The sequence below is a fragment of the Ananas comosus genome, linkage group 15 (assembly GCF_001540865.1).
Source record: "Ananas comosus cultivar F153 linkage group 15, ASM154086v1, whole genome shotgun sequence".
Classification (NCBI taxonomy): Eukaryota; Viridiplantae; Streptophyta; class Magnoliopsida; order Poales; family Bromeliaceae; genus Ananas; species Ananas comosus.
Window position 1 is genome coordinate 10556086 of NC_033635.1, and position 26412 is coordinate 10582497.

Genomic DNA, 26412 nt, shown 5'->3' on the forward strand with positions numbered 1-26412 from the left:
TCTAAATTTTTCACGAGTCATCTCTAGCTAGTACACCACAACACAAAAACTACGAAATATATATAGAAACCACGAAATCGATCGATCGCATCTCCATTAAAATCCCACACAACACAACATCCTGGAGCAGTAAAGCTGTCCCTCCGTTGAGTATTCACCTCCAAAAAGAAGAGACACCATAAGAAAGAGAGAGAAGGAGAGGCACCTTTCAATTTCCCCCTCTCTCTAGATCTCTTTCTGTGTATCACTATAAAAGAATCTTATTATAAGGACTTTTTTTTTTTTTTTGACGTAGCTTGAAAAAAGCGCCTCCACTGTATAGCAAATATCGATACTTTAAAAAACGCTCACTATTTGTATTAAATCTATTCATTGAAAGATAAATTATACTGTATAATTTTTAATTTTTTGACACTTCAAAACGTCAGAATATATTTGACTCATGCATGGTATAAGTATCTGATATACATGACGAGACTAATTTCGAACACTTTAAAGATTATTAATTACTGAAAAAAAAAGGTCTTTAAATGTTATTTTTCTTGTAGCTTCCACTATTTATACGTCCCTTGTCGCTACCCTTCCTATCATGCATTCACCACCTCTTTATAACTCTCTTTCTCCTCATTCCATAAAAGCCCAATAACTTCTCTTTGTGATCCTACACACTAAAAAGCAGTAAAAGGAAGCACAAAAGGTAGCATTGAGGGGGTATCTCAGATGCACCAACATCACCAAATGTTGGCCTCCTCCTTCTCCTCTCCCTCCACCGCGGCCCCTCCCATCGACCCCCCGTCGACACTCCAACATGATTCTAACGCCGTCGCCGCCGCCGCCACCATCGCCGCTGCTTCGACAGCCACCAAGAGAAAAAGAAGGCCTGCTGGCACCCCAGGTAATGCCTGTCACCATAAACAAAACGTTTCCCTTCATATTTTTATAGTCACAGAATAAAAGAGTTATCTTGTATACATAGTTGTGTATCATATTAATTAACCTGGTTAGTTGTAAATTAATATATGGTAAGTGTTGATCTAGTAATCAGAATACGGAATACAACTACACACAGAAATTCTTCTATCATATGATGGTATGTATAGATATAAAAGGAAGCATTTTTTTTCCATGGATTAATGCCCTAGTAGTTTCAATCCAAATTTCCCTTAAATCTGATGAAAACCCACACAAAAGTCATGGAAAATATCGGCATCTGAGATCTCAAATTGAAAACTTCGTTGCTTCATATTTTCAGTTAAATTTATTTTTTTTTAAAAAAAAACGAACGAAAAGATAGCATACTATTATTCTCTCTCAAAAAAACGAAGCGGTTCTGAATGTTTTAGAATTAGAGTGTAAGAGAGTGAAGAAACCCTTTGTAAATACGTGGATCACTTAAATATTTGTTTATTTTACCAAAGCTCTATAAGCATTTGCTGCTTTGAAAAGTAGAAGCAGAAGCGGAACCAAATAGACCAAGTATATACATGCACAGCTGCGTTGCTCATTGCTGAGTGACGCAAAATTGATCTAATCCTCGCTTATACCTCAATTTATACCTATTCCTGAAATAGTCACTTTTTGCTTATTCTCGAACCAAACGATACCTAAGAGAGTATAATCGGTTGTTTCATTGAATGGCGTACGTGCAGATCCTGACGCCGAGGTGGTGTCGCTGTCGCCACGGACGCTGCTCGAATCCGACCGGTACGTGTGCGAGATCTGCAAGAAGGGGTTCCAGCGCGACCAGAACCTGCAGATGCACCGGCGGCGGCACAAGGTGCCGTGGAAGCTGGCGAAGCGGACGTCGCCGGAAGCAGGCGGCGGAGGGGGCGGGAGGCGGCGGCAGCGTGTTTACGTGTGCCCGGAGCCGAACTGCCTGCACCACGAGGCGGGGCACGCGCTGGGCGACCTGGTGGGGATCAAGAAGCACTTCCGGAGGAAGCACGGCGGCAGGCGGCAGTGGGGCTGCGGGCGGTGCGGCAGGGCCTACGCCGTGCAGTCTGACTACAAGGCCCACCTCAAGACCTGCGGCACTCGCGGCCACTCCTGCGACTGCGGCCGAGTCTTCTCACGGTAAGTTTAACATGCTGCAGTACTGAAATGCTTATAATAACACCAAGTTATTGATGTTTGTTTGTAAATTTGCGACCTTTGATTGAACTACCATGAGATTAGAATGATAGTAGTATATCTAGAATTTAGTGGTGATTAAAAGAATAACATAGTTTTAGTGAAAAAATAAGTAGAACTATTATACTTTCGGAAGTATATATATATATATACAAAGGAGTTTGTGTTTTTGACTTTTTGGCTCTTGGATCAATCCTATATATATAGGGACCACTCAATTTTAGGAGGGATCATTATCGTCCCAATCATATATACAATACTTAATCTAAAAATCAAAAAATTGAAAACATCAATTCTTTTATGCTTCCTATAGTAACTCTACATTGAAAAAATTATAATGCTATTAAAAGCACCGGAGCTGAACTCATCACTTAACATAATTAGTAAATTTTATCACTTTATTTATAGTAGATTTGATATGCACAACAGTTTTTACTATAGCTGGGTGGGTACTTTATCCATTTCGACTTGGGCATAAATCTTTTTTGTTAGTTCAAAATCTGGCTCTAAATATTAAGTATTCACAATCAAAATTTATATACTACTAGTCTCTTATCCTTTTCTCTTTTTCATAATACAAAAATCCAAAAGGGATGGGCTCAATTCTAAGATGGGGAGGGTTATAAGATTCCAACACATTTTTAAGTTGTAGACTTAGCATATGTTGTCTAGGGCTGGCAAACGAGCGAGCCGGCTAGCGTTCGACTCGTGTTCGGCTCGATATTCGGCTCGCTCGAGCTCGACTCGAAATTAAATGAGCCGAGCTTGAACAAAATAAAAGGCTCGAAATTCATTTCAAGCCGAGCTTGAGTATTACTCGGCTCGTTCGAATTAGGCTCGAAAAGCTCGAATATATATATATATATATGAGTCCGGCTACTATACTATCGATAGTACCAAACTCTTGTTACTATTGAGTTTTCTACCGTTAGATCGACCCTTTGATCATTTCCATCCATTAGATTATACTATTAAACCAACCACCCACTCAACCCTAGGGAACCACTATCAATTTAACTGGGGACCACTATTATTCTAACCACACATCTTTTCATCCAATGGCCGAAAATTCAGTAGTACCAAAGGCTTGATACTATTGATAGTATAGTAGCATAATTTTATATATATAATGTATTTTAATTATATATAGGCTTTAATTTAATTTGGACCATTATTGTTGGCCCATAAAATAAACCCAACAAGTACAACCGTGCAATTGAGCCCAACTCTAAATTTACATAACACACTCTCTCTTTCAGACTTTTACTGTTGCACATAATCCTAAAATATGATAACATTCAAATTCCCAAATCTCTAATATTTTCCGCCCCCTCTCTCTCTCTCTCTCAGACCCTCACCCAGTCAGACAGTCACCCTATCTCACATTTCTTGCAATTATTTTGTATTTTGAACTATTGGACATATTGCATCAAATTGTAGGTAATGTTCTATAAAATTTAAACTATTGATTATATAATGTCGAGAATTTCAATCGGCTCGTTTAGAGCTCGAGCTCGGCTCGACTCGAAATTAGGCTCGCTCGAGCTCGGCTCGAATTAATTTCAAGCCGAGCTTGAGCCTAGATTTAGGCTCGAAATTAATTTCAAGCCGAATTTGAGCCGACATAAGCTCGCTCGAGCTCGGCTCGTTTCCACCCCTAATGTTGTCCAAACATACTTACTTTCTTTTTTTCCCTTTTTTTTTCCTAATGTAAAATATAGAGTGTTTTTTTTTATGCAGTTCATTAATTACAGAGATTAAAAACACTAATTTCGATGCCTTAAGGATAATTTGGAATATATCTTTTACTTTACTCAAGAAGTATGTGACATTTAATAGGTAAAAAGTGTGATAGAATATTTAAAAATAATGAGTTTTATTCGGTCTTCAAATTATTTTTTCATAATAAAATTAATTATCTCATAAGTAGAATATGTATGCTATTTTATTAAATCATGAATATCAAGATTTTTTTTAAGAAGTAAAAATTAAAAAAGAAACTTTCAAATCACACAAAAAATCATACCTTATAAGTTATTATTAGATATCTTAATTTGACATCCAACGAGGATTTTAAAAATTTAAAAAATTTTAAAGTGCTTTAAAGCTGCATTCCTCTGTCAAAGCAACACAATTGTTATACAAATTGCGACTATATTTGTATTTGCTTAATATATAAGACTTAAGTAATTATATTCGTATTTGCTTAATTTGTTTTATATGAGTAATGCTTTATCCACTTACACATATCCCATGATATTTTATTAATATAGTGGTAATTAAAGGAAGATTTTAATTGACTGGTTAATACAATTGACGTACAATAAAAATAGTTTGATTCTTAAATAAGATCTACAAACTATACAAGTTGGATTACAAAAGGAAAAAAGAACAAGGAATTAAATAATTGATATTTGGTAAAAATATACAGTACTATCTAAATTATAAACTATTTTGAGACGGCTAATTATTCTTTCAAAACTTTGATTCTACTAAATAATTTAGTTTGTTCAATTTGAAATAGTCAACCTTTGACTTTAAATTTTAAATTAATTATTTATTTTAATAAATTTATAGTTATTAGAATGGTATAAATTATATTTACTAAATATATAAAAATAAATAACACATTCAAGATTGAAAGCAAAATATCAATGACCGGCTTAAATTAAATAAAATAAAAGGTTGAATATTAGTATTAACATTTAAAAAAATTGAGTAGCTGAATTCAAAATGATTTATAATTTAGACATGTTGCGTAATGTTTTACCTTGATATTTTCATTTTATTTTTTTTCTTTGATACTAAAATGTATAGTGTGGAGAGCTTCATAGAGCACCAAGATGAATGCACCGCCGGCGCCGGCACCGGCGCCCCGCGAAACGAGCTTCGAACCCCTCGATCGGCCGCAGCCGCCTCGACGCCGACCCCATTACCCGTCGACGTCGACGCCAATTCTTGCACTGCGGCAGCGGTGGCGGCGGCGGTGGCCGTGGCCCCGGGACCAACTGTGGAGCTCCAACTCCTCCCCGCCGCCGCCACAATCCCCGCCTCCCCCTCTTCGGAACATTCCGGCGACGCCGAATTGCTGCGGCTCTCCATCGGCCCCGTCCTCGACGTCGGCAAGGAGCTCGCGCGGCTCGCGGTGGCCGACAAGGCGGCGGCAGACGAGGAGAGGGAGCTGGCGGCGGAGCAGGCGGCGGCCGCCGAGAGGGAGTACTCGGAGGCGGTGGCGGTCCGGCAGCGGGCACGGGCCGAGCTCGAGAAGGCGATCGCGGTGAGGGACTGCGCAGCGCGGCGCGTCGCCGCCGTGCTCGGGCAATTGACCTGCCACACATGCCGGGCGTCGCACGTGCGCGCCGGCGAGAGCTCCGTCGACGTGCCGTGAAATGATCTCCACCATGCATGCATGCATGCATGCAGTGTAAGTGGCACGTGCGAGTGTCCATTCACTCACGTTTGGTCATGAAGTGGGTTATAGTTTGGTACTTAAATTTTAATTTATCTTAATTTTTGGTTTAAACTTTCAGAATTATTAAAATTATGTTCTGATACACTAATAATTAAATGTAATTATTTTTATGTAGTATTTTTATGATTGATAATACATTAATAATAGATATTACGTACATCATTTTTACATCAGTAATATAGTAATATTTAGCTAATTAATTTTAAATATTCTTGTTAAATATTACAACAAATTAAAATTTAAGAACTACATGTCATCCGCCTCATAGTTTGAGCAATTTACCTTTTAAAACTTTTTGTTGGAACAGTTAACTATGTAATTCAAAATTTTTAATTATATGTAAAAGATTTTTTTTTAAAAAAAGCTTAAAATAAAATAATGAGATAAGTATAATATGCATGCAAGTTCATTTGGCCTTGAATCATGCTAATTAAAAATAAAAAGTCATTACTTCGAGCAAAATTATCCAAACCAAGTAATAAGCAAACTTACTCTGTTTAGAATGTGTTTTGTTTCTCACAAAATATTCTAAAAAATATATAGTTTTCTAGATGAAAAATAAAATCTGTGAAAAGAAACATTTTTGCCATAAACCCAAGCAAACCTTTGCAGGTATAATTAATTGTTGTGTGGGTGTTATTGGGCCAATTAAACAATTTTTCAAATCAAAGATTCAAACCCCAAATTGAAAATTACACAAGCATTCCTAGCCCAATTGGCCTGTTTACACTCCACTCCATATTTTTCTTGCAAAATTTTGTTATTGACCCCTAGGGATAGGCCTCAATTACTCACTCAGTAGATTCTGTGGATCATTTGCACTCACCGTATCCGCATCCGAATCTGCATCCGTATTTGCAGTCAAATGATGGATCCGATCTCGAAAATTGCCCGCTAGGCTAACCCGATAGTTTGATCCATTTAGAAGTTTGGCCTGATTAGAACTTCTGCAAAAGTGATATATGAATAGATGAGCCAAACCAATATCTTAAAATCAATTCAATCTAATAAATCTGATTTACACTATTAGAAAAACGGTGTATAAAGAAATCATGAGATTTTAAAATCTATTTCCAAGTTATATTAGTCTCACTAATCAGCTTGGTAGGGAATAATCTTTATTTAATTGCAAAAATGGCCCGAATTTTAACAAACTTTAGTCCCTACACCAAGTGCATGCATTCATGTGACGCACACTCCTTAATTAATTTCTCCAAAATAAAAAAGGGTAAATTTCAAATACTACCCCTGTGGTTTCGCACTTTCTCACTTTAATGCCTTGTGGTTTAACGTATTTCAAGTTAGTGCCATGTGGTTTTATTTTTATCTTTTCATCAGCTTCTTCGTTAATATTTTGTTAAATTATATACAAAAAAGTTTAGATACCCTATCTAGGTTTATCAAATATTCAGTTTAGTACTCTTTAGTTTTAACTTTGTCACTGATTTAACGAAAAAAATTAGTGAAATGGATAATAAAAGATAAAAATAAAACTATATAACACTAAATTGATACACTTTTAAATCACAGGGTGCTAAAGTGAGAAAGTGTGAAACCACAGGAATGGTATTTGAAGTTTTCCCAAAAAAAATCCAATTTCGAAAGAAGTTTTCAAAATCTATTTATTGAACAGTTTTGCCCTTTCAACTTAGTTGGGTAGGCCTACAAATTTGTACTTTTTGATTGTTTTGGACAGATTTTATATTTTTTTTTCTATTTTGAGTAAGATAGTTTATTCAATTATGATCATTTCTGGTAAGCTTAGATTTGGAGGTATTTTAAGATATTTTAGATTATGTTATTTTCTTTTCTAATGGGATTTTATTTTATTTTTCTATTTTGGGTTAGATAGTTTAGTCAATTATGGTCATTTCTTGTCGGCTTAGATTTAGAGATATTTCAGATTATATTACTTTCTCTTCCAGAGTGTTTAATTAACGTAAGTAGTCTTAATTTTGATTGATAATATTTTTCTTTCTTTTTTAATAATTATTTTCTATGTGTGTCTTTGTTTTCGCGTTTTTTTTTGTAACCCATGAATCACAATCCAGCTCATTGTTCGCGAGTCAATTCGTGTCCGGCTCGAAATGAGCTCGAGAACAAATCGCCCTCTAATGAACAAGCCGAACACGAACTAAATTTTTCAGCTTTACACAAGCTAGGTTAGCTTGCTCATATTCTGCTCGATAACAGCTCGAATTCATGTATTTTATACTTATACAAATTATATAACCTATATATATATATAAATAAATAATTATATATATAAATATAAATTATTATTATTTGCATTTTAAAACAGTCAAATATAAAGACCAAATCAATTATAAAAAGGCCAATTTATATATAAAATTTCAACCATTAAATCAAAGTTTAATGGATAAGATCTCGTGCGTGCATATATATATATATATATATAGTAAGACTACTGTACTATTGGAAGTATAGCAGCCCTTGTGCTCCTAAGTTCCTAACTATTCATTAATTTTGATGGATGGCTAAGGCGAGAGAAAAGAAAAATTATGAAAAAATTAGATATCTCAATTTCTCTTCTCTTTGAATTTCTTCACAGTTTCTCTTTTCTCTCTTACCCTAACCCTCTATCAAAATTAATAGACGGTTAGAAACTTAGAACTGTACTTCTAATAGCAGAGTAACTATATTTTATATATATGTATCCTTTCTAATATTTTCAACTTGTTGCTCGTGAACCAACTCGTGTTCGACTCATTTATTAACGAGCCGAGCACAAGACGAATTTTTCGACTCGATACTTTAGCTAGCGAGCCGACTAGTGTTCGACTCTTTTATGAAACAAGATGAACACGAGTTAGCCCCAGCTCACTCATGTTCGGCTCGTTGACACCCCCGACGTGACTTAGGGCTGCTTCCAAAATTTTTGTTATTCAGCCTAACATTCTCATGCGTGCTATATCATCGAAAAGTTTCTGCGGCGCACTGCAGCCAAAGCAGCAGACAGAAGGAATAGGAGGGGGGCTTTTAATAATCACAAAGCTAAAGAATAGCAGGCATGCGTAAGGGTTCTTTCTGTGTGATATGATAAGCCCCGTCTCTTTTGTTCCCCCATCCTAATTTTTTACAGTTTATTTAGGTAGAAAAGTCGATTAATGTAGGTATCGTCTAGCTAGGGCCGTCCACGAGCCAAACACGAGTGGGCTGGAGTCGGCTCGTGTTCGGCTCGTTTAACGAGCTAGCTCGTTAAAACATTGTACTGAAAAGTTTAACTCATGTTTGAGCTGTTTGGCTCGTTTAATGAGCTAGCTCGTTAAAATATCGAGCTCGTGTTCGGCTCGAACAGAAGAAGCCAGCGCATGAGCTATTAAGGTAGATTGTCATCCCTATTATTGAATGAAAAGGTAGAAGAAAATTAAAAAAAAAATAGAATCTTAATCTAATAATTAAAGTTCACAAAATATAGGCCTCTTTATATTTAGATTTTAGGCTAAAATCCAAATAGTAGAAATGTGTAATATGTATAGTATGCAGTTATACCGAGCCGAACACGAGTGAGCTGACCCCAACTTATGTTCAACTCGATAAGATTTAGAGATGAAAAACTTAGCTCGTTTGGCCTGCTTATTAAACGAGCAATCGATCTCGAACTTATTTTGAGCCGAACACGAGCTAGATTGTCGAAAGGAATTTTGTAAAAAACCAATGAAAATCTATAAATAGAAGGAACAAAATAGAAGCTTTGCCAGTTCCATTTTTACTAAGACTAATCTAAGTCATTTCCTACTAAATTGATCTATTGGACAACGTAACATTAAAGCCAGCTTTAAGAAGTTATTTCTATAGAGGTTCTAAGTTCGATTTTCACATCCATTATTTTATGACACATGCTATTTTTTAGACGAGTTCTTAGCCATTTTTGTCTCAAAAAATTCTGAATTTGAATCCCATGTCGGTCATTTTATGACATGCGCTAGATCTAGACAGTATTTTTACTAGATTGATCTTTTAAACAAGGGAAAATAATGACTTTAGAAAAAGAAATTATATAGTATTTTCTAGAAGAGCTCTTGCCAAATAAGGAGCTGTTTGGAAGCATAAAGTAATGGAGAGAGAGGATTCTTAAGTTTCGAACTCGACTTCGCCTCCTATCCTCCAAAGTCAAATGGCGGATCTCTCCATACAATTATATATAAGGAAAAATTCCGGTAATCTCACAACTTCGATGCTGATACAAATGTCGACACGATGATTTTTTTGGAATTACGAGTTCAACATCTAAGATATTGATATACAAATAGGCCTAGAGCGCTAGAGTTTCTGACGCAGACTTACCGCGTTGAGAGGAAAGAAACACAAGGACGAAAAAAGAGACATGAAAAACACAATTCTTAATCAACTCTCAAACTAATCATATTAACCGAATGTCGTACGCGTGTGCGTGCGCGTGTGCACGCGTGGGTAGATGATACCTGAATCCTATCAAAACCAAATCCTTAAATATCTCTAAATCTAAACCTATAAGAAATAATCAAATAACCAGACTCAAAATAAAAAAAATACAAAATTTTTCTTAAGTAACCTAAAAATGTAAAAAAATAGAGGCCTAAAGAGTTGAATTTGAGTTCCAAACTCGACCAGAACGACTTTTCGTTCGACACGTATATATCGAAAAGTATTTTTCGAATTAGGATTGTATGCTGAAAACAGACACTCGAGCGAAAAATTATAATCGTTTAAAAATTTTTCACGCTAATTATAAAAGTTGTCAAATTCAGCAAAATTTTCGTCTAGCTTAGTTGAGTCACACTTTTTGAGAAACTCTAACGCTAAATTTGTCTCATGAGTTTATTTTCCTGTCCTTTAGGTTATCAATCTCAATTAAATTAGAGTTGATGAGCAAAGCAATTATACACAAATACACATATCGCTCCTCTTCTTATCAACTCCAATTTTAGGTTACTTTATGGGTTGGCATGCTTACAATTAATCGAATGTTATGGTAAGTAATGGCCCTCCTCGTGCGGGTGCATCAAAAGTCCCGCCCATTACCAAGGATTTATATCATTGCTAGGTACTTTATCTTATCTCTCTTCTAACTCTAATGCTACGTTCACATGCACATTTTACATTATTTTATTTGTATTGAAGCTCTCCTGTTATTTATAATTTAACATAAAAGATCTTAGTTAGATGGTGGATGTAATTTATGAAAATTTAATTTGATTTACGAGTAAAATGATTATTATAATAGACAAAAACAAATTAATGAAATATTGTTCCAGTCTTCCAGAAACAAAGTAATTAACTAGTCGAATTAAAGCATTTTCCTTCCCCAAAACATACAAAGCTTTGATGCTTCATCCTTGGTTAATTAACTACAAGTTCATTTAGGTGTTTTTCAAATTAAGGCTAAAATTCGATTTTTCATGGTGTTACATACAACTGTACTCGTAGTTCTAATTTGTCCAAACAAAGTTGTTCAAGTTAATTAAGAAGTACTTTGCTTAAAATACCAAAATTATTAAATTAGAACGTAACGCCCTGTCTCCTAGAGATCAATCCTAGTCCTATACTATAGTCCTAGCACAGTTAACTCTTTTAATCTTTTGGATCTAGTTATCATCTAAAATATTATAATTGTTCAGTAAAGATATATAGTCATTAATATATAAAACAATTTCAAATTACCTGAGGGTACTATATATATACCTTCCAGTCTCCAGCACATTCTCAAGTATCAGACAATATGAGACTCAGTTCGTTAAATTTGTTATTCAGACCCTGACTTAACTTGCCATTCTCCGACCCTATCTTAGCCTGTTATATATTCAGACCCTGACTCAGTCGAGATGTATCTCACACTTTCGACTAGTAATAATTAGCTTTGATATTAACTATAACACTCCGCTTCCCACATAAATCATCCATGTTTTAGTGAAATAGCATTATATTATAAGCATTAAAAAGGAATAAAAGAACCTTCATACATATTTATATAGTAAAATCTTAGCCAAATATCCCTTATCAAAACAAATTAAAGAATCAAGGCTAAATTACGGAAAACTCCCCTGTCAAAATTCGCTTTTTCACTTTCCCTCCCTATCATTTAAAAACCTACACTTTGTCCCCTTGTAAAATAAAAAAGGAATAATTTCATAGATGCCCTTCTAGAAACTATTAATTTCATCAATACCCTTCTAAAATTGATAATATCACAAATACCCTCCAATATGTTTAAAATTATCATAAATACCCCTCATTAGTTAAAATCCGTTAAGTCCCATCTGAAAAGGAGTTAAATTTTCAAAATACCATTTTTACCCTTTATTTCTTATTAATATTAGAAATACTAATAGGTATTTCAAGATATTTTTTGTAAATCTAAATTTGAGTATTTAATATATACATATTAAATTAAATTATTAATATATATTAATTATTAAAAAATATATAAAAATTATATTTTATATATAGTATGTTTTTATTTGATTTTGTTTTTGTTTTTAGTTTTGGATTTCGGTTCAGGTTCAGTAGTAATAGTAATTTTGAAATAAATTATAGATTTTATTTTTTTTCCTATTTAAGCAAAAGTAAATCACATAACTATATGCGAGCATTGTTCTGTCGATTGAAACAAAAAGAGAGTTTTGTTCAAAAGCTAAAATATATTATATTTTAGTTTTTTAATGCGTTTAATGCAGATAAAATTATCAAGAATATTTTGATTAAAAAAAATTTAAGCTTTCAAGATTAAAGAAAGATCGGATAATTCCTTAACATTATTTTTATTTAAATTTTTATATATAATTATTTATTCGATAATATCATAGATGCCCCTATAAAATTTAAAATTTAACCCATCTTTAACCATTTAATAACTATGGTAAAGCTAACATAACTAACAGTAGGGGTATTGATGATAATTTTTTGTGTTTACAAGGGTATGGGTGATATTTTAAATTTTATAGGGGCATCTATGATATTTTAGACTTTAGGAGGGGTATCCATGAAATTGCCCCAATAAAAAATGTTCACATGGGGGTACGGTGTGACAAAATGACTATTTTGCCCTTCGCCATTTTCGTCTTCTCCTTCATCCTCCTGATCTGCGGCGGAGAAGGCCGACCTCGGGCGGTACGCAGGCGGCGAGGCCGTCGTCGAGGAGGACGATCTCGTTGAGGGTGTCGGCCATGCAGCCGATGGAGAGCGGGATGCAGCCGCCGAGTTTGTTGTGGGCGAGGACGACGATGGCGGCCGGGGAGTCACCAAGGTTGGCGGGGATGGGGTGGCGGCGGCGGAGGCGGTTGGAGTTGAGGAAGATAGCGTCGAGGGGGCTGTCGAAAAGGAGATTGAGCTCGTGGAGGAGGGCAAGGCCGGCGAGGGCGCCATCCCGGAAGCCATCGAAGCAACAGGGAAGAGGGGCGGAGGGGTATTTTTGGCATAAAAAAAATGTTATAACGGAACCCTAACGGTAGGGGGTGAAGTGCACATTTTTTATTTTACAATGGGACAAAGTGTAGGTTTTTAAATGACAGGGAGAAAAGTGAAAAAGCGGATTTTGACAGGAGGATTTTTTGTAATTTAGCCAAGAATCAATGCCACGGAAAAGTCTTAAAGACCTTACTTTCGTTGCTATTACTAATTTTCTTTTGGGAAAATCCTATTGCAAAATATTAATTAAATGAACATACATTTGAACAACCAATCACATCTCTATCACTCCAAATTCTTATGAAAAGACTCATCAATTCTCTACTTTACATGATATTCTATGTTTTAAGATGCATAGATCACCAATGACTAGATTCTGAAGAACACATCATTTTTATTTTTTGAGGAATATATCCTATAGTATCACGCATAAATTAAACCTAACTTTGTGCTATCACAATGACAACATATATGTGGTGCCAGTGAAATAAATTACTACTCTTCAGTAAAAACTCAAAAAAGTTTTGTTCGATTTTTCGACTGCAGGTTTGCTCGAATCGCTGATAGTGCGAGCCCTGTTATATGAGGAATCATTATGATTACACGTGCAGTCGATGCGATTATGCTGCTATAATGATGAACTCTTAACTTTTTTAACCTAAGTGGGGTGTCACACATGCTTTATGTCTAGCGAAAAAAAATAATCGAGTCTCTTTCATCGTCAATGCAAATAGATTACTAGCGAACGTGCAGCGTAGGTAGTTGATTGATCATCTTAGGGGCCATGTTCATGTTATGAACATAAAGCTTAATTTATAATGATAGATCCCACTAAAGTTGTGCTCTAGATTATATTCTTTGTAATGAACATACATAGATTAATTGATCTTTTTTTAGTACACAGTGTATTCTTTGCCTAGTTCACTTGGTGCAAACTGCAATGTATTAATAGTATTTGTGTCCTCCTTTTGTTGTTTGTTCTATGTTAATAGTGGAGGATCGATAAATGAAATTATATTAATTTCTTTGTAATATTCAATTGGTTCCATTCTACAATTTGGATTTTTTTTTTTTCTTTTGAAATTTTGGACAAAAATATCTTTTATGGCTTAATATGCCACTAGTCCAACATTTAAAAAAATGGGGGATTTTGCATGAAAATTTGTTTAGCTTTATCTAAATTGGTTAAAACAAGAGTAAAATAATGATCAGTTTACACAAAATCTTCTATACTGTTTCCAGAAAAATAAATTATATAAGAGCAAACTCACAAACCTTTCTAGTTTTTTTTTTTTTTATATAGTACAAGGATCTGTACCCTTTTAAAAGCCCACAAATGCAACACACAAAATATATACACTATATTATAAGTTAGAATACCTCTTCCTAAGAAACATAACCAGGGAAATTTGATACCAAACAAGGAGGAGGAGAAGTACAATGGGAGTTAAATAACAACCTAAAAAGATAGTTATGGGGGAACCTAAAAGGAAGCGTATAGGCTTAAAAAAAGGGTTAATTTCATACAGCTTCCTGTAAATATATCGAATAACAAATATATATTTATAAAGTTCAACTTTTCATATTTATCCTTGCAAAAGTGCAGTGATATTCATATTTGCTCATCTGATTTATTACCGTTAAAGTACTATTTATTTTTTAACAGATGATAAATAAAATAATATTTTTTTTCATTACAAATATGTCCCTCCAAAAATCCCAACTATTAGAATTATAAAAAAATATCCTCTCAAAAATCTCCATCAGTCAACTTTTTGTTTTTACCATCACAAATAACATAAAAGGAGTAAAAATATCAATTTACCTCATTTACTAATTAAAATTAAATATTTAATCTATGATTAATAATATTTTTGTTATGGATCCTAACAGTATTGAAAACGTTTGGACTTTTGTGGAAAAAAAAGTGAAAAATTAAACTTTATAGAAATATACCTGCTATTTGATACGTTTATAGAAAGCTGTATGCAATTAATTTTTAAAAAAATATTTTAAAAAATTAAAAAAATAAAAGATGAGGGGAGTAGAGGGAGCCATCATCTCCTCCAGTGCCAAATAGAAAAGTGGTGTGAGAGGCCATTGATGCCTTGTTGTGTGGTGCTGGGCCCCACTGCTTCCTCTTTTTGAAAGGGTGTAAAACACAAAAAAGTTTCCTTTTTCTCATGCATATATGGATGGTCTTCCATAGAGGCAAAGCAACCTTAATATGCCTCACAGATAGGGATGCAAATGGATCCGGGTTGGTGGAGCTCCGCCCCGATCCGCCTCGAATGGAGTGGTAAGTGGAAACAAAAAATATAAAAAAATATAATCCGCCCCGAATCCGCCCCGATCCGCCAAGTAAATGGAGCGGGAGGTGGGAGACTCTTTTCTTTCTTCAATCTGCCCCGATCCGTCAAAAATCCGGCTCCCGCCCCGATCCGCCCCGAATGAAGCGGTAAGTGGGAGCCAAAAATAAAATGAAAAGTAACTCGCCCCGAATCCGCCCCGCCCCGATAAGAAATGGAGCGGGAGGTGGGGAAACTCTCCCGCCCCCGGATCCGCCCCGTTTGCATCCCTACTCACAGAGTGCTCTACAAAGTCCAACAACGACTCTAAATAGTGCTTTATTGAAAAGCCTCTTTCCTCCAAAAATATTGCAATAGCTAGCTAAAATAAAAGATAGCTGAACAAGTTTTTTAAAATTCAAAACATAAATACTTGAAAATTTTAAATTTTTTATTTTATTTGTAGTAAGGAATTTGAAACTGTTTGATGTGCTTCAAACTTTGATTGTCAATTTCGGTTTTAGGCCCCCCGTTTCGTCAACGATCTCACGCTGCAATAAATTTAAAAAAAAAATTATGAAGAAAAAAATGAACGTTTATGGTAGATAGTGTCGGCCGGAGCCTATGGCCCCCATTAACATCGAACAGGCGGTGCAGGAGACGGAGCCCTTGCGGTACCATATATTATACTTCCACGAAAACTTCATTTTTTTTTTTTTCAAAACGAAGTCCTCTCCTTCTTTATCCGTAATGTTTTTCTTACAAAATTTTTTTCACATGATCTTTGTATTCTTTTATTTTACTATTTCTGTAGTGTTTTATATTTTACGATTGTTTTTTATCGTTTCTATTTGTGCGCTTGTCGTAATAGAAACTTTTGCTTCTGCTATTAACGGTCGTCTTTTACGACGAAAAGGCTAAATTTTTGGTGAAGAAAAATTGGATGCAAATTAAACTAACTCACTGTGAGAAGCTACAGCTATAATTTTTTTGTTCTATTAGCATCCTTAATTTCCCTCTCCTGTTCCAGTAAGAAGTACACTATACATTAAAAAGCTAAATGCAGCTCAAAATTCATCCATATAAAATAAAATAATAAAACCAAGAAAAGAAATAGATCCCCTAGTACTGGTTTAGGATAAAATACATGTCAGGGTACTTGTTCTTTTGACCAAGCTTAGGCCAAACATGAAACATTCCCTTTTATATATACTCATCAATAAAATTAAATAAGACTAAACCAAGTCACCAACCTCACTATCACTTGCAAAGTTGTAGTGTTTCTTATTCCTCCCCATGCCCACCTTTGCCTCTCTTTAAGCATCTCTCTCTCTCCCATGTCTCCTCTTTAGCTTTTCCTCTCCATCACCACCATCTTAGTTTCTCTCTCCCTCTCCTTCTCTCTCTCTCTCTCTCTCTCTCTCTCTCTCTCTCTCTCTCTCTCTCTCTTTTGTCATGCCAATGGACACTTTCTATCTCCTGTTGCTGCTGTTGCTCTTCTTGTTTGAGTACTCCGCTCCGTCGTCGGCCGTCGATCGGAAGCAAGAAGCGCTTTCGAGCATGAAGAGAGATGCAGAAGCACTTCTCCGCTTCAAAAGCTCAGTCCACGATCCGAAGGGCTTTCTCTCAAATTGGCAGGTCAAATACAGAAGCCCATGCAGCTGGAATGGAGTGCTTTGCACCACCCAAGGGAGAGCAACACAGCTCAATCTCACCCGCTGCGACCTCTCCGGCGCGCTTTCGCTCTACGCTCTCTCCCCCGTCGACGAGCTCTCGATCCTCGACCTCTCCCACAACCCTTCTCTCTACATAAACACCACCTCCTTGTTCCAGCTCCCACTTGCACTCACACAGCTTGATCTCTCCTCTTCTGGGCTCACAGGGCTCCTCCCAGAAGCACTTGTAACATCCTACCCTAACCTAACATATCTGAACCTCTCTCACAACAACATAACAGGCTCTCTACCATCAAACTTCCTATCCAAGTCGCAAAATTTGCAAGTGTTGGATCTCTCCTTCAACAACTTATCGGGTAGTGCTTCGAATCTGAGCTTCGAATTTCCCTGCAAAAGCTTGATCTACTTCGATCTCTCTGTAAATTATATTTCGGACGAAATACCATTCGCTCTAACCAGCTGCGCTAATTTAAAGACCTTGAATCTATCTTTCAATTCGCTTATCGGAGAGATACCCGAATCGTTCAGTGAGTTAAGGGGATTAGAGAGTTTAGACCTCTCCAATAATCATCTCAGTGGTTCAATACCTTATGGTTTAGGAAATTCATGTGGCTCCCTCCAAGAACTCAAAATCTCGACGAACAACATCTCAGGATCAATCCCCAGTTCCTTCTCCTCTTGCTACTCTCTCCGATCGATCGACCTCGCAAATAATAATCTTTCGGGTCCTTTTCCGAATGATGTGCTTCAAAATTTGTTCTCCCTTGAGACCCTTTTGGTGAGCAATAATTTCATTTCCGGGCCGTTTCCGAGCTCAATATCTTCATGCAAGCACTTGAGAATTGCAGATTTCAGCTCGAATAAGCTCGTGGGCGATTTGCCGCCAAGCGTTTGTTCGAGTCCTTCGTCACTCGAAGAGCTGAGAATTCCCGATAACTCGATCACGGGCCAAATACCGTCGGATTTATCGAATTGTTCGCAACTACGAGTAATCGATCTCAGCATCAATTACCTCCGAGGCCCGATTCCAAAGGAACTAGGCAATCTTTACAGCTTGGAGCATCTCATGCTGTGGTTTAACGGCTTGCAAGGCCGAATCCCGCAAGAACTCGGCCAGTGCTCGAAGCTGAGGACTCTAATCCTTAACAACAACCTCATCGACGGCGAGATCCCGATCCAATTATTCAACTGCGTGAACCTTGAATGGGTGTCGCTCACCAGCAATGTGATAAGCGGAAAGATCCCCACGGAATTTGGACGGCTTTCGAGGCTCGCGGTGCTCCAGTTGGCGAATAATAGCCTAAGCGGCGAGATACCGGAAGCGCTCGGAAATTGCTCGAGTTTGATGTGGTTGGATTTGAACAGCAACAAGCTCACCGGCGAAATCCCCGCCCGGCTAGGGCGGCAGCTGGGGGCGAAGGCGCTCAGCGGAATTCTCTCTGGAAACACATTGGCGTTCGTTCGGAACGTCGGAAATTCGTGTAAGGGCGTCGGTGGTCTTCTCGAATTCGCAGGAATCCGACCGGAGAGGCTGCTCCAAGTGCCCACACTAAAGACTTGTGATTTCACTAGGCTCTACTCCGGAGCGGCGCTAAGCGATTGGACCCACTACCAAACCCTAGAGTACCTCGATCTCTCCTACAACGATCTCTCCGGCGAAATTCCGATGGAATTCGGGGACATGGTCGTGCTCCAAGTGCTCGATTTAGCTCGCAACAACCTCTCGGGCGAAATCCCGGACTCGCTCGGCCGGCTCCGGAATCTCGGGGTGTTCGACGCCTCGCGCAACCAATTGCAAGGACGAATACCAGACTCTTTCTCTAATCTCTCGTTCTTGGTACAGATCGATCTTTCAGATAACAACCTGACGGGGCCGATCCCGTCGCGAGGGCAACTGAGCACTCTCCCCGCGAGCCAGTACAAGAACAATCCGGGCCTCTGCGGAGTGCCGCTGCCGCCGTGCGAAGCTCCGACTAGTATTCCGACCGCCGCGGACTTCGACGGAAAGGGAGGAGAGAGGCGAAGAAGCTCCGCGATGGCGTGGGCGAACAGCGTAATTCTCGGCGTCCTCGTCTCCGTAGCTTCTTTGTGTATTATCGTCATCTGGGCCATTGCAGTTAGAGCAAGGAGAAGGGAGAAAGAGGAGGCGAAAATGCTTGACAGCCTCCAAGCGAACGAGTGCGCGACCACTTGGAAGATCGGGAAGGAGAAGGAGCCGCTGAGCATCAACGTCGCGACGTTCCAGCGGCAGCTGCGGAAGCTGACGTTCTCGCAGCTCATCGAGGCCACGAACGGGTTCTCGACGGCGAGCCTGATCGGGTGCGGCGGGTTCGGGGAGGTGTTCAAGGCGACGCTGAGGGATGGGTCGTGTGTCGCGATCAAGAAGCTGATCCATTTGAGCTACCAAGGCGACCGCGAGTTCATGGCGGAGATGGAGACGCTGGGGAAGATCAAGCACAAGAACCTCGTGCCGCTGCTCGGCTACTGCAAGATCGGTGAGGAGCGGCTGCTCGTCTACGAGTACATGGCGCACGGCAGCCTGGAGGACGCGCTGCACGGGAAGAAGCGGCGGCTGACGTGGGGGGAGAGGAAGAAGATCGCGCTGGGGGCGGCGAAGGGGCTGTGCTTTCTGCACCACAACTGCATCCCCCACATTATACACCGCGACATGAAGTCGAGCAACGTGCTGCTGGACGGGGAGATGGAGGCGAGGGTGGCGGACTTCGGGATGGCGCGGCTGATCAGCGCGCTGGACACGCACCTCAGCGTGAGTACGCTGGCGGGGACGCCGGGGTACGTGCCCCCGGAGTACTACCAGAGCTTCCGGTGCACGGCGAAGGGCGACGTGTACTCGTTCGGCGTCGTAATGCTGGAGCTGGTCACGGGGCGGCGGCCGACGGACAAGGAGGACTTCGGGGACAGCAACCTGGTGGGGTGGGTGAAGGAGAAGGCCATGGTTAGGGAGGGGAATTGTAGGGAGGTGTTCGACGAGGAGGTGGTGAGAGAGAATGGTGGGGAGGAGGAGGAGAAGGAGATGGCGAGGTTCCTCGAGATCGCGTTGCGGTGCGTCGACGAGTTGCCGTCAAAGCGGCCGAATATGACGCAGGTCGTCGCCATGCTACGGCAGCTCTGCAGTGGTAGTGGTGGTGGTGGTGGTGGTGAAGGGGAGGGTGATGGGGCTTAGCTAGTTAGTTGTGAATGTAATGTAAGTAGAAGGTGGTGCTGGGTGGGAAACTGGTGTTGCGCAGTTGTTGTACGTGTTATTGTCTCTTGTTATTGGAAAAGATTAATTTTTGCAGTGTAGTAGTATACATTACTTATCAGTTATTGTTAGCTTAAATCGGTAAGCATCCTATTCTGTGACGCAAGGGGAGGTTAGGTCGAGTGAGTGGCGTGAGGGTGGGTTGAATCGAGTCATGTTCGACATGATGTGAGGCTGCTGGTTGGATCGAATCACAATCGAACCTATAATTTTCGTGTATGTACATTTTAAATTATTTATTTATTTATTTATAAGAGCTCGAAATTTTAGGATTAATTATTAGCAGCGCCAACGATCAGAAAGTTGTGAATGATGATTTATAAGTAAAAGAAAGGAAAAATAGAAGTGAAACGCCAGGGGAAAAAATAAAAATAAAAATAAAAAGAAACATGAGAATGACTTCATTATTCATAGGTTTGATAAGTTAATGGGTTTTGTTCATATCTTTAGGTTGAGGCAAAAGAAAATACAATATTTACTATTTTTCAATAAAAACTATAGAGAATATACCATAATCAATTTTGTAACACATTACAATAGTTCCAAATCAAATGGAAAAACTAAATTGTGATTAAAAACATAAGGCACCATAAAACTTAATAATAATAACTGAGTTTAAACAATTTTGGCCGATGGTCTGATCGGTTCAAAGAATTATTATTATTAGTGAATCGAGTCATTATATTATAAATTTATTGCGAATCTCCTTGCTATTTCTAATGGAGTCTAATACTATGATATGAAATAACTGATTATATTCAATATTTTCTTTAAAAGACCCTACAACAGACAAAGATTTCGCAGAGGACTTCTGCTTACTGTGATCAACTTTGGTCCAATACTGCTGCAGAAAATTATTACATACTAATAATAGCAAATGTTCTCAAGATACTCTTGAAACAAAAGTTCAGATCAAATCTCACCATCCCAAAGCTCCATTAGGGACTTGAAAGGCCCAACATCTGATATAAAATCCTCCGCTGGAACACTTCTCTGCTGTGGTATCTGGTTGATCTTGTACTTATCCTCTTCACTCAACTCCCAATCAAATATATCTAAGTTCTCCTTCATTCTCTGCTCATTATAGCTCTTCACTAGCACACAATCTCCTTGCTCATGCACCCATCTCAAACATATCTGCATGAAAATAAAAAAAAATTTAGAAATAAACTTGGCTGAAAATATAAAACAATTAGACTTTGAATTTAGAATCTCAGGTATCAAGCACCAAACCCTTTTGTTACTTGTGCTAGGGACGATCAGTGCAGGAAAGAAAAAGTAAATTATTTTTTTTTTAATCAACGTGTCATTTACTAGGTTTAAGGTAAGATGGATATATAGTCACTATACTATCCCAACATTTTGACTTAATCTTAACTTTTTTCACTTAAACACTTTTGTCTTCGACTGTTCTTGTGACTATTCAAATATGCTCATCTTTCATATATACCTTCTTATTCAATTAAAGAGAAATGCTAATTCTATGACCAAAAATGGATTTGTAATCTCTACAACCTCTTATTTAAGGATTCCTGCATTCACCGACTTCGTTTTATGTTTAATAAAATAAGAAAAGATAGTTATAAGATTTGTTATAACACTAAGATAGTCCCACATCGAAATATAAGAATCTGTCTATCCTAATAATAACAACTAGATTTAAGTATTTTGAGCTGGTGGTTTGGACACAATGAGTTATTATTACTAGTCAGTCAGATCGTAAAAAAAAAAAAGACTTTGGATAGGATGGTTGTAGGATTATAACTCACTTTCAATTGTACCACACCTAGTAGTCTTCATTAGATTGAAGAGAAACTGAAAACTTAAGTATGAAATCACCAAGGGACAACACTTCAAGAATTCAATTTGAAACTCCAATTAAGGACAAAACAAGAAATTTTAAATCAAACTTGAAGGACTTAACTTTCAAATTTGGTACTTCAAAATTACCTGAGCCAGAGTTTTTCCCTTGGCTTGGGCAATCTCCTTCAACACCTCACACTCCATCACCCTATCATTTCCCCACACAGTCCCTTTAGCCCCTAAAGGTGAGTAAGCACATATCTTAATCCCCTTTTCCACACAAAACTCCCTCAACTTCTTTTGTTGCCATAGCGGATTCACTTCCACCTTAAACAAAAATCAATAAAAAAAAATAATATAATAAATATAAATTAAATATCTGATAAGAAGTTTGGAGGATAAATGTATGGATAGTTTGCGGAGTAACAATATCATTAACAAATCAGAAGTTGCTATTGATTAATTTTGATGAGATTTAGAAATTATGAAATGATAACTAGTCGACAAATATCAATATTCATAAACTTAGATTAGAACTTGATTATACTTATAATTGTAGTTGTCATCTATTTCACATGATTGTTATCATGGCTCTAAATTAACCTAAGATTGCAAACATGAAAATGAAAAATTATCTAGTAATACCAATAATTCAACTAGTTCCAAATAGCAAAATCAAGGACTAAATCATAATGAAATAAATTGCGAAAAAAGTTCAAAGATTTTGAAAAATTACCTGATTAACAGCAGGAGGGATTTTCGCGGTCGAGAGCAAAATTTCTAACTTTTTGCAGGAAAAATTGCTCACTCCAATGGCTTTTGTTAAGCCAAGCCTTTGACACTCCTCCATTGCTTCCCACACTGATTTAAAATCCAATGGTAAAAGATCATCCTTTGCTATCGGAATATCGGATTTTCCCGCCTTTATACTTATGGGCCAATGAATAAGATAGAGATCAATGTACTCCATTTGAAGGTTTCTATAAATATTGAGAGAAACTAACATTAGCACCATGCAATATTTTCTTGTATGAATCAGAGAGATCCCATATGAATTATATCGATGCAAAATATTTAATATTCTTAAATTCTATAATAAGTCGTACCCACTGTGAAACCTCGCTTCCGAGGAGTCACCCATTATGCAAAATATTTTGTACTCTCAAATTGGATAATAAGTCATAACCAGTATGAAACCATATTTTCTAGTAGGAGTCATCCATCGTAGAACTACTTTAGCTCCGGGACACTTGTTACGATGCGCGCACACGCAGAAACAAAAATGGCGAACGTAAAGTAAACAAACTACAAACAGAAAATAAAATGAATACAAAGATTTACATAAAAAATTAAACCACGGGCGAAGGAAGTGAGGGCTTCATTCTGAAAAAGGGAGCACAATGTTCTGAAGATTATAAAACGCTGTGCCGCATCAAGGGGAAAGGAGAAGAAGAAAGTTTCTTAACGGGTTCTTCATTATCAGATTAGATCCGTACTGCGGGGGCCCACTATTGACATCTATTTTTCCTTCACAATTTATTTTCTCAAAAATTTTTCGCACCATGAAACTGTCAATGAACCCCGGATCCAAAATCAAAGTCGATAACCAATTTCAAGGCACCTCTAACAACGCTTAACCCTCTTAATCTCTTGAATCTAACCACCACTCAATATGCTATAGCCGAGTTAAAGTCATTGCCCTTATTATGTCTATATGTGGAACTATTCCAGATCCTAGGAGCGTTCGCATTCCTTCAACCCTAATGTGCTCGTTAGGTTCAAATAACTTATCTCGCACTTTCGGCTGATCTAACATGCTCGTCGGGTTCAAACAACTCATTTCATAATTTGGTTGGTGATTAGCTCTGATACCAGCTGTGGCGCCCTACTTTTCAAAAGGACACCCATCGTAGAACTGCTTTACCTCTAACATACTTAACTCTCTTAACCTCTTAAATCTAGTCACTGTCCAATATGCATGCTAATCAGGATTAAGAATTTTTGTCTATATATAACTGTTCCAAATCTTCGAGTGTCACACTCCCTCAGGATCTGATAATAAGGACAATCTAGAGATGCAAGGCTAAAATCTCTCACTTTAGAGAAACCCTCAGGAAAACAATCAACTACTCTAGAAAAACGACGTTATTGTTATTTTTCTTCTAAAAAAATTGCATTTATCTTAGTTGAGGGTTTCATTTTATTTTGTTGGGAAATTGGTGTTTAGTAAAATGGAAATAAGGCTTTCCAATAGGGGCATTATGTAAGACCCATTATACAATTAAAACCTACCGTGTGCCATCGCTGGAATTGTGACGTCCCACTTTTCAGAGGGGATTATTCATTCTAGAATTATTTTAATCCTAATGTACGCATAATTCTTTTAATTTTTTGAGTCTAACAAAAATACTATAGTCGAGCTAGAAGTTTAGTTTTATTATATCTTATATATAAGAGTATTATATCTTATTGGAAAATAAGCCTAGTGGCCAACGATCGTGAAAATGAATAATATACTACCATTTTGAAAAGGCTCTCCAACTTTATTTTTTTTATTTATGGGCACTCCTTTCATTCCAATTTTTGTAATTTTAGTTATTTTTCTAAATCAAGTTAGAGATTTGATAACACTAATGACCTTGCAAGCTACAACTAATGGAATTTGTTATTCTATATATTAGTCGAAAAGGCATATAGAACAGTTAAACTAATAGATACATTATCAAATTTAATACAATCTATAATATGAGCAAGGCTACTGTGCTATTAAGAGCACAGCAGATTTCTCCCCAATATCTCATCTCTCTTTCATTCTAACCATCCATCAAACTTGATGGGTGGTTAGAAAGTTAGGAGTATAAGGGCTGCTGTGCTCCTAATAGCGCAGTAGCCCTACTCCTATAATATATAGTTTAATTACTAAAGTTAACTTAAATAAATAAAATGGTAAAAGTGTTACAAAATTTTTAAAATTTTGATTTTACTATCTAATCTTTTAATTTGTTTGATTTGTATCAGTCAACAGTAATTTGACTTTAAATTTAAATTAATTAGTTTAATAAATTTATTGTTGCAAAAATTGCATGAAACATACTAATTAAATCTGTAGAGATAAATAACACATTCAAATTTAAAGTCAATACACTGTTAACTGATTCAAATTAAATAAATTAAAATATTAGATAGTGAAATTTAAGTTTTAAAAAATTAGATATTGAAATTAAAATAATCTATATCTTAAAAAATGTTGTAAAAGTTGAAGGTGACTTTTACCAATGCGTGTTGCGTACTGCACTCCCTTATCCAATATTCATTGGCCAGGATTTATTTAAGGATGTGAAATCAATCGAAATCAAATTTAAAAATTGAAAAAGAAAAAGAAAACTAATCTATAAAAAAATTTAAATGAATTTAAATTTTAAATTTAAATTAATTACTGGAGAGTTTTTCTCAACGCGGGGATGACACGGTCGCCATGGGCATCACTGCACCAGAGCTTGGAGGTGATGAAGAGCTCGTCGCGGGATCCGACGAGCCCCGACTCGACGGCGTCGGCGACGGCCTCGCCGAGGGACGTCTCCGACGGGCCGAACGGGTACGTCACGGTGCCCATGCCGATCATCTGCATCGGCTTTGAATCCGGCGCGGCCGAGATCAACAACACTTCGGGGATCCTTCCCATTTTCTTGTACTAAATTGGTAGAGATTGATTCGACAATTTGTAATGCGGTGGGTATTTATAGAGAAAAAAATGTGTACTTTGGCCTATTCAGTTGGCAGCGTAAACTAGGCTCGCTGAATCGACGACAATTAATGAGCAGGGACAACAAAGTAAACTTTTGTGGGCGCCATCTTCAAACTAATAGTTTGAAAATGATGCGGATGGGTCATATGGGCGACCCATCCAACGGTAGGAATGCAAACTGCGGCGGATTCCGCCCCGACTATAAAAAGTCGGTCCCGCCTCTCGTTTCGAATTCGTGACGGGTTGAAAATAGTTATTCCATAATCCGTCCCGCCTTATAACCTGCCTCCCGCCGGCGCCCCGAATCCGCCCCGCCAAATAGTATTTATTTTATAAATTATAATATTATTAATATTTTATAAATTCAAATCAATAAAATTTTTAATATTAATTGATAATATTATCAAGTTATATATAATTAATAATATCAACTATAAAAATAAAAAATATTAATCACAACTCGCAACAAAATTCAAAAATTTTAAATACATACATATGGAAAAATTTTAAAGACATACATTCGGGGTAGATTCGGGACAGATCATGACGGGACGGATTCGGGGCGGATTCGAGGCGGATCAAAAATTTTTCCGTTTCCTGCCCCGAATCCGCCACGGATAATAAAAATT

General features: G+C 37.4%; 3 protein-coding genes across 3 annotated transcripts; 2 read left to right on the forward strand and 1 right to left on the reverse strand.

The window, feature by feature from the left end:
* On the forward strand, nt 608-5599 carry LOC109721753 (protein SHOOT GRAVITROPISM 5-like). The gene is made up of 3 exons (XM_020249526.1): nt 608-895; nt 1650-2073; nt 4948-5599. Exons 1-3 carry the CDS (start codon nt 721-723, stop codon nt 5516-5518), a joined length of 1170 nt encoding a protein of 389 aa, XP_020105115.1. The 5' UTR covers nt 608-720; the 3' UTR covers nt 5519-5599.
* Nucleotides 16730-20434, forward strand: LOC109721185 (serine/threonine-protein kinase BRI1-like 2). Its single transcript, XM_020248634.1, has one exon. The coding sequence runs from the start codon at nt 16753-16755 to the stop codon at nt 20155-20157; it is 3405 nt and encodes a 1134-aa protein (XP_020104223.1). The 5' UTR covers nt 16730-16752; the 3' UTR covers nt 20158-20434.
* LOC109720996 (non-functional NADPH-dependent codeinone reductase 2-like) lies at nt 20972-25921 on the reverse strand. Its single transcript, XM_020248379.1, has 4 exons — nt 25476-25921; nt 22775-23018; nt 22186-22365; nt 20972-21372 (listed from the first exon to the last, which is right to left on the reverse strand). The coding sequence occupies exons 1-4, from the start codon at nt 25718-25720 to the stop codon at nt 21148-21150; spliced, it is 894 nt and encodes a 297-aa protein (XP_020103968.1). The 5' UTR covers nt 25721-25921; the 3' UTR covers nt 20972-21147.

Excerpts from the sequence above, each read along its gene's own strand:
- LOC109721185 (XM_020248634.1), top strand. The coding sequence starts at position 16,753 with ATGCCAATGGACACTTTCTATCTCCTGTTGCTGCTGTTGCTCTTCTTG.
- LOC109721753 (XM_020249526.1), top strand. The coding sequence starts at position 721 with ATGCACCAACATCACCAAATGTTGGCCTCCTCCTTCTCCTCTCCCTCC. Across the intron at positions 896-1,649 it reads AAGGCCTGCTGGCACCCCAG|ATCCTGACGCCGAGGTGGTG; the intron begins GTAATGCCTGTC and ends GCGTACGTGCAG. Across the intron at positions 2,074-4,947 it reads TGCGGCCGAGTCTTCTCACG|TGTGGAGAGCTTCATAGAGC; the intron begins GTAAGTTTAACA and ends TAAAATGTATAG.
- LOC109720996 (XM_020248379.1), bottom strand. The coding sequence starts at position 25,720 with ATGGGAAGGATCCCCGAAGTGTTGTTGATCTCGGCCGCGCCGGATTCA. Across the intron at positions 22,366-22,774 it reads TCCCTCCTGCTGTTAATCAG|GTGGAAGTGAATCCGCTATG; the intron begins GTAATTTTTCAA and ends TTTTTGTTTAAG. Across the intron at positions 21,373-22,185 it reads AGGGAAAAACTCTGGCTCAG|ATATGTTTGAGATGGGTGCA; the intron begins GTAATTTTGAAG and ends ATTTTCATGCAG.